At 56.7% G+C, this 8,394-nt stretch overlaps 1 protein-coding gene across 2 annotated transcripts; it reads left to right on the top strand.

Annotated features, from left to right (window-relative positions):
- Positions 1–218: 218 nt before the first annotated feature.
- NGB (neuroglobin) lies at positions 219–7,485 on the top strand. 2 transcript variants are annotated; one of them, XM_082451460.1, is made up of 4 exons: positions 219–1,720; positions 3,258–3,369; positions 3,994–4,113; positions 5,528–7,485. In XM_082451460.1, the coding sequence occupies exons 1-4, from the start codon at positions 1,632–1,634 to the stop codon at positions 5,660–5,662; spliced, it is 456 nt and encodes a 151-aa protein (XP_082307586.1). In that variant the 5' UTR covers positions 219–1,631; the 3' UTR covers positions 5,663–7,485. The 2 variants fall into 2 exon arrangements, with proteins under 2 accessions (XP_082307586.1, XP_082307585.1); XM_082451459.1 differs by lacking the exon at positions 5,528–7,485 and having other exon boundaries at positions 3,994–5,399.
- Positions 7,486–8,394: the final 909 nt, after the last annotated feature.

The following is an 8,394-nucleotide window of genomic DNA, read 5'->3' on the forward strand; positions in this document are numbered from 1 at the left end:
TGAGAGGCTCCTGGAGACCTTGCTACCAACCCCCTCCATACAGCTTAGGAAACGGAAAAAGAGGTGGGCAGACTGAGAGGAGACAGGCTCGGAGACTTGACATAATGAAAGATAAATGCGGGTCTTGGTCTTCAAAACCTGGGCCACTGGAACTGGGCCAGGGCCTGAGGAACTTTCATGCTTGAAAGAGAAAGGTTTAGGACTTCCCCGGTGGCGCAGTGGTTAAGAATCACCTGCCAGTGCAGGGGACATGGGTTCGATCCCTGGTCCGGGAAGATCCCACATGCTGCGGAGCAACTAGGCCCGTGTGCCACAGCTACTGAGCCTGCGCTCTAGAGCCCGTGAGCCACAACTACTGAGCCCACGTGCCACAACTACTGAGCCCGTGTGCCACAACTACTGAGACTGCGCGCCTAGAGCCCGTGCTCCGCAACAAGAGAAGCCACCGCCGTGAGAAGCCCGTGCACTGCAACGAAGAGTAGGCCTTGCTCGCCGCGACTAGAGAAAGCCCGTGTGCAGCAACGAAAACCCAACGCAGCCAAAATAAATAAAGAAATAAATAAATTTATATTAAAAAAAAAGAAAGAGAAAGGTTTAGGTCTAATTGACTTCACACCCTGAATGGCAAACATGAGATTCTGTATCCTGAACTTCAAATTAAAGAAATAAATAGTACTTCTATCTGAACATTTACAAAAGTCTATTAAAAATAGCTGAATAGTAGAATATTCTAGCGTAACTCCCTTAATGTCCAAGTAGTGGAATGCTCACAGCTGCTGCACCCAAGACCCCGCCCTGGCCAAGCAGAGCTGGGTTTAGAACCTGAGCTGACAAATTTCTAAAGATGGCAGCTGACAGATTTCTCAAGAAAACCCAGGCCTGGCTGGAAATGGCTGTCGTCTTGGCCCTGTCCCTAAAGCTGAGAGTCCTGGTGGTCCCCAAATGTCACGGGGTGCCTCAGACCCAGAACTAGGGCAGACCTCCTCCCCCTCTTCCGTGGCTTCCGCCTTGTCACACAGGTAGGCACCCTGGCATTCTCTGGCCCACCTTGGGGCATAAGGAAGGGGACCCTGTACCCAGGGGTCAGATGCCTCCAGGCAGTGTTTGAGTGGGGCTCTTGGAGAGGCGGCTCTCGAAGAGCTTACCTAAGACGATCAAATTGAACTCCTTGCCCTAACTAGGGAGAGTCACCAGATGAGAAACTGAGGTCCCGAGAGGCTCGACGATTTCTGCGAAGCTCTGAAGCCCGGTCGTTTCCCAGGCCACCGGGTCGTCCCCTGCCGGAGCCAGTTGCCCAGAGATGCGCGTCCTTACGGACGAGAGGAGGGCGGGGGCCGCGGTTGCTTTAAAGCGCCCCAGCCCGGCCGGCGCGGGGCGGGGCGCTCTCGGAGCCGTGGGGTGCAGGGCGCAGCGGCCGGAGCGGGGTCCCCGGAAGCGCCAGCGGGGCCGGCCCGGCGGGGGCTCCTCCACCTGGGCGGGGAAGGAGCGGTTGCAGGACCCCGCCCGGCCGAGGCGCGGGGGCCGTAGGAGGTGCCGACTGGCCGCGTCGCCGCAGAGATGTCGCGGCACGTGCGGTGACGGTGCCCGCGCCCCGAGGGTCCCAGCCTAGCGCCCCGCGTCCCCGGGCGAGCATGGAGCGCCCGGAGCCCGAGCTGATCCGGCAGAGCTGGCGGGAGGTGAGCCGCAGCCCGCTGGAGCATGGCACCGTCCTGTTCGCCAGGTGAGGGCGGCCCGAGCGCCCCCGGGGTGCGGGTAGTGGGGTGCCTCGCCAGGAATGGGTTCGAGGAGGCTGAGCTGGCGCTAGAGGAGGGAAACCAGCCCGCTGCCGGGGCGCTGGGGCGCCTCCAGATGTGCGCCAGAGGAGCGGCGCAGGGCGACGGGTGGCGCAGCCCCTGCTGCTCTTCCCGCGACGGTGGCCCGTCTTGCGAGTCAGCACGCCCCGCTCTCTATGGGGCTCTCTGGGTGCCGGCCAAGGTTCGCTCCGGCGGACCTCCTTACACTTGGGCCAGCGGCCTCCGGTCCCCACGCTGCGCCCCCTCCCTGGCTGTGTGCCTCCTGAGTGGTCTTTTCTTGGGTGGTGACTGCAGGGGTGCCCACCGCTGCCCATATGGGTAGACTGGGTTGTCCCGAGAGCTTGTGTGGGGAGGGTGTACTGGGCGCCTGGCCTGTGGAGCACAGGATCTGGACCCCAGAAGTGTGAGCTTCCAGCAACCAACAGAAGAATAAACCTTTCTGAGGAAAGGACTGGGCTAGGACCAGAGGACTGCCAGGGAAGGGATGACAGATGCCCAATTCTCACCACTGGAGAGAGGGGTAAGAGGGTGTGCAGACCCCAAAGGGGAAGGGGAGGCCAGTCTTCAACCTCAGCTTGAGGGTGTCTAGGTAACCCCTCTGCCATCACCAAAGAGGCAATGCTACCTCACCATGGTTTTTCAGGAGCCTTGGCTCCCTAAGCCAGCCCAGAAATTCTGAAGAGGCTTTCACAAAACCTATCCCAAACAAAAAGGGAATAAATTTGCAGAGTTACACAAAACCCCAGTGGCTTTCCCAGATGTGGCTGAGAGCTTCTGCTTGTGCCTCCCAGCTTTCCCCAAACCCACTGTTTTCTCAGGCACCCTCTGTGGCTCTGCTACTCCTAAGCTGTGTGGCCTTAGGCAAGTTACTTAACCTCTCTGGGCTTCTGTTTCCTCTTCTATATAACTGGGATAACAGTTATACCCACTGCTTAGGATTGTGAGGAATACATGAGTTAACCATGTGTAAAGTACTCAATTCTCAGTAAGTGTAAGGGGTTCTGAATACTATAATTATCATTGCTGGCCCAAGCCCCCTTGGGCATGATGACATTGGGAGGTTCTGACCCAAGAATGGGAGAGAGGGAGAGGGATAGAGGCAGAGAGGGGGGTGGGTGGGGAGAGAGAGGTTTTCTTTTCTCCACCATGGACTCCAGGCTTCCTGTTTGAGAACCCCTTCCTGTCCCAGTCCCCACCCCTCAGTGGTTTATGGAGGGGCTACCCTATGCCAGGTCGTATGAGAGGCCTGGGGACACATTGTTTTTTCCAGGATGCCACTTCCAGGTTGCAGAAGAGGTGAGAGAGGGACACCGGCAAAGCTGGCCAAGGGGTGCGTGCTAGGTTGGAGGGTGTGCTTAGTTCACAGCCAAGGCTCTGCCCACCCTCTCCTGCTGCTGGGCAGCCAGGGCCCATGGAGCCTGCAGGGGCAACACCCCAGGGCTGACACCGGGCCTCCACCCACAGGCTGTTTGACCTGGAGCCGGACCTGCTGCCCCTCTTCCAGTACAACTGCCGCCAGTTCTCCAGCCCGGAGGACTGCCTCTCTTCCCCTGAGTTCCTGGACCACATCAGGAAGGTGAGGGGAAGGCGGAGCACCTTCCTGGGAGAGAGCGAGGAACTCGGGAGAGTTACTTCCGTTTCCTGCCCCAGCCCTGGTCTTAGCCCCCTCCTTCTGCTGCCTGCTGTCAGAGGCATCTGCCCCTTTCCCTTTGCGCTGAGCTGGGCCGAGTCTGGGGCACCCGAGTCAGCCTTCTCCCCCACCCTGCTCTCAGCCAGCTGCTCCCAGCTCTGCCATTTGCCCTTGGCCTTGTCCCCTGGCTCCTGTAGGTGGTGTTGGCGCTGATCCATCAGGGGCCATCTGCCTGTGAAAACCAAGCTGGGGTTTTCTTAGAGGCTGGCGACTCTCACAGGGCCTCAGTGTCCCCTCGTCCCAGGAGGACAACACTGTCCAGCAGGTGTGTTTAGGGCTTTGAGCCCCTCAGAAGAGAGCAGCTTCCTCCATGGTGTAACATGAGTAGTTTGGCCACCATATGTTGAGCGCCTACTGTATGCAGATGCAGGCTGCCTTTCGTCTCTGATACTGGAAAACTGAGGGTCCTCTATTCCGTCTGGCTGGGACCCCCAGGTTCTGGATTATGGCTGTGAGTGGGGATGGGGAGTTGCTCTGGTCTCTGTTTCACTGCCACCTTGGCCTTGGCAGGTGATGCTCGTGATTGATGCTGCGGTGACCAACGTGGAGGACCTGTCCTCGCTGGAGGAGTACCTTGCCAGCCTGGGCAGGAAGCACCGGGCGGTGGGTGTGAAGCTCAGCTCCTTCTCGGTGGGTAAAGGGGCTCTTTCTCTCTCCAAAGCTCCTGGCCTGAGGCCACCACTCTCTCCCAGGCCTCTCCAGTCCACCTGTTCATCCTTCCCACTCCTATACCCTCAGATGACTGGGGCTGGGGCATGCATTGTTATGTACTTGCTGTGTGACCCTGGCACTGCCTTGACCTCTCTGAGCCTCCAATTTTTCTTCTCTGGTATGGTTTCCCTTAGAACCATAGGAAGTGAAGGAGCCTTTGGGATTAGCTGGTCTGCTCAGTTTTATATTGCTGTGTATAAAACCATCCCAGAACAACCTGGCTTAAAACAATGATTTCTGATTTCTCTGGGCTCAGTTGAGCGGTTCTTCTGTTCCACGTGCTGTGGCTGGAGCCACGCGTGCACTGCACTCAGCTGGGAGCTCAGCTGGGGCTGGAATGTCCAAGATGGCTTGTCATCCTTTGGGATCTCTCTCCCTGTGGCCTCTTATTGCTCAATAGTCTAGCTGAGATTCTTTACAGAGTGGCACCTGAGTTCCGAGAGGAAGTGTTTCAAGAGGACAAGCCAGCCTCTGCATGCATCACTCTTGCTAATGTCCCATCGGCCAAAGCCAGTCACATGGATGAGCCCAGTGTCAAGGGTGTGAATCCTTGAGGTGTGGCTCACTTGGGACCCTGACCTGACAGCCTACCACAAAGTCACCTTGCCAGACGTACGCACCTTGAGGAAGGCACTGAGTTTGTCTTGTCATTTTCTGCATCCCCAGCACTAGCACAGTATCTGGTATTTAGTGCATATTCAGTAAATATTTGTGGAATAAATAAACTGTATTTTATAATTACTAATAAAACATGAGAACCGTTATTATTGTTGAAGACTTACTGTGTGTAGATGCTGTGCTAAGAGCTTTTCATAGATGATCTCATTTAATCATCCCAACAATCTGATGAGTTGGAAGTTTTACGTTCCCTGTTTTACTGATGAAGCATCTGAGGCTCAGAGAGGTTACCTAACTTGCTCAAGGTCACACAGCTCGTAAGTAGTAGAGTCAGAAAGTGAACTCAGGTTCATCTCAGGTTGCAGAGCCTGGACTCTTAACATCATGACTGCTGTCTTGCAGAGGAGGAAACAGGCCTGGAGGCAATGACTTTGCTTGGTCTGAGCTGGAGGTCCCAGGCAATGCCTCGGCTCCACTCATGGGGTGGTTGTGAGGCTGGGAGTGGAGTGAAATGCTTTGTTCACTTTAAAGCCTCACCTTTAAGGTGTACACAAGGATTGGGGCAGAATCCTGCTCAGGAAGCATGGACCCCCCCTTGCAGGAGAGAAGAACAGCCCAGGAGTCCTTATCAGTCCCAAGCCTCAGTTTTCTCACCTGTGGAATGAGGGCACGCCTTCCTGCCTTTGGGAATGACAGGTGCCCCTTGCCTCTGCAGACGGTGGGTGAGTCCCTGCTCTACATGCTGGAGAAGTGCCTGGGCCCTGCCTTCACACCAGCCGTGCGGGCTGCCTGGAGCCAGCTCTACGGAGCCGTGGTACAGGCCATGAGTCGTGGCTGGGATGGCGATTAAGAGGCGGCCCTGCCCAGCGGCCTCCGCCTGGCGGCCCCTGACGGTCTGTGTCTATCTGTTGGTCTGTGTCCATTGTAGCCCAGGCTCCCCTAGGCCTCCCTGCATCATGGTCCTTGTCCCCTTGGCCATGCTGGAGAGGTGATGGAGCAGGGCTGCGTCTCAGTCTCCCTCACCCCCAACGGCAGACAGGGTGGCTTTTCCTTAGAAAGGGGCCTTCGGATTTCCTTGAATTTCCAATAGCTTCCTCCCTGCCGGCCTTCTTTCCTCTGTGGCCTCCCCTCTTCTTCCAGGAGGAGCAGCGTTTTGGTAGCAGAGGTGGCATGGACCCAGAGGGTATGGGCTTTGAGGGAATGGGCTCTTCTGTCACCCTCCCTTCCCAGGCGAGCCTGGGCCAAGCGGGGCAGTGGGGAGGCTGAGCTTCGGGCACCTTCCCAGCTTGCCTGCCTTCAGTGCTTTTCTTTCCCAGGGGTGTTTGCTTTTCACAAGGAAAGAGGTGGGATAGCTTCAGCCTTCATGGTGGAATCACGGGCAGCAGGAGCAGGGGACCAGGAGAGCTGCTGAGGAAGGGAGACCTGGCTCCCTGATGGGGCTTATCTGGGTCTTGGGGGCCCACTCAGATGCCACCCGACAGAGTAGTTTTTCTTTTGTAGTGTCTGGTGGGAGCTCCCCTATTATCGCTCTGTAAGAACCAGCCAGCTGGCCAGGGTGTGGCGAGGCTGCGGAAGGGCAAGGAAGGAGGAGGGCTTCATTCCCAAGAGACCTGACTCCCAGTGGCTCTTTCTCACCCCACACTCCGTCAGACCCTGAGTCTCATTTCCCTCACCACCCTTTCTGCCTCTGCCCATACTGACGGCGGGTCCACAGCTCCCCATATTTAATACCTGCCGTGTGCCTGTACTTACCTGGATGGATAGAAGAGAAAGCTGCAGGAGAGGCCCCCTGCCCTCGCCCCGAGCTGTCTCCACTTTTATCTTCTGCTGCGTGTTGTGGTTGTATAAACTTACGAGAAATAAACTTATTTTGTGTGCCCCTCTGATCCGCTGGGACTGGTCTTTTCTTTGGTGTTGGCTTGTGGCCAGATGAAGATGCAGGGCAGTGGATGTAGGACAGGGTGGGAGGATGGGTTCAGCAGGGCCAAGGCCAGAGTGGGTGGAAAAGTAAGGAAAAGTGTGGGGAAGCCAGTGGCCGAGATGGAGCCAGGGGTCTGTGGTGGAAACTGGCTGGCAGGGCACACAACTGGACTACATTTCCCAGCGTCCCTTGCATTTACGTGGGGCATGTGACTGAGTTCTGGCCAATGGAATGTGTGGACATGTATACCACTTCCAGACCTGGTCCCCACAAACTCCTGCCTGCCCCTCTGTGCTCTGTCATCCTTCCACCAGCCTGATGCAGACCTCACAGTGACCTTGAGGGCCATGCATTGAACGTGGCAGAGGCACAGGTGGAAGGAGCCGGGTCCCTGAATCACTGCTTGGAGGAGAGCACCCGCTCATCAGAAGTGCCTTGCAGGGTCCAGGTACTTCTCCAGCATGTAGAGCAGGCGCTCACCGATTTTGAACTTTACAGGAAAGAGACATAAACTTCTACTGTGTTTGTGCCATTGTTCATTTGGGGGTTGGTTTGTTACAACATTTACCCACACTAGTCCAGAGTCTGAAGCAGTTCACTGCTCAGGGCTCTGGGAGCCCACCTGCTGGTGGACAAGGTGAGGCCAGGGATTGAATGGATTAGGTGCCAGGACAGCAGCACCAAATCTTGCAGTGTTTCTGAGGAAAGCTTCTAGGTCCTCTTGGCAGGGGAAGGTGCCAATCCCAGGGTGGTCTTTTTAAGGAGACTAAACGTGATAACCTGGGGTACACATTGGAGTTGAAGAGCAGGTGTGAGTGTGAGTGTGTGGGCGGGGGTGTGGTTATGAGAAGCACGCAGACAACAGTAGAGACATAGCCAGGGGCATGGGGAGCGAGTGACTTTAAGAGCGGGCTTCCTCCGAGCAGGCTTGGGCTTAACCCGCCACGTGCTCCTGGCCTCCTAGGTGTGGGGTCCTGGAGCTGGGCTGTGAATGGCTGGAGGGACTGCACCCAGGCCAGCTACCCACACCCCGAGGTCCGGTTTTCTCAGCCCAGACCAATGCCACTGGCACCAGCAGAGCCTCCCTAGCTCCAGCTGGGGCCTCATTTTTGCTGAGCTCAGGGGGCCAGGCCTGCCAGGCTGTGTGACTGCACACGTTGGGTCTGGAGCGTGTTAGGAGTGCTTTTCCCGCTGGGGCATCAAAAGTATCTTTTTCTTGTGCCCACACAGGCTCCAGTGAGGAGGCCTCCTCTGCTATGTGACCAAACAGCGGCTCAGGCTCTGGTGGCCAAGCCTGGCCTAGGGCTCCTGAATGCTTGACACCCGCCCAGGAGCCTGGGGTGACCTGGCTCTGGAGAGGCCAAACAGCCTCCTCTGATGTGTCTTAAGCCATCCTAAGCATGGGTGCTTTCGCCTCTCTTGAAGGCCTCTCTTCCACTTGTGCGTGTCTGCATGTACGTGCATGTGAGAGTGTGAGTGTGTGTGTGTGCAGGGCAGGTAGTTCCTTCCTCCTCCATTCCAGGTCTCAGCCCTGGAATCCTCTCTCTCTTCTCCTCATTCCATCAGCCCACAACTCCCGTTCTACACAAAGAACCTCCCCTCCCTCACCGCCCCCTTCCCTCTCCAGCTACCACCCTATTTCTTTACTTCCTTTGATAGCA

The sequence above is a fragment of the Balaenoptera physalus genome (genome assembly GCF_965194825.1).
Source record: "Balaenoptera physalus genome assembly, chromosome: 2".
NCBI lineage: Eukaryota > Metazoa > Chordata > Mammalia > Artiodactyla > Balaenopteridae > Balaenoptera > Balaenoptera physalus.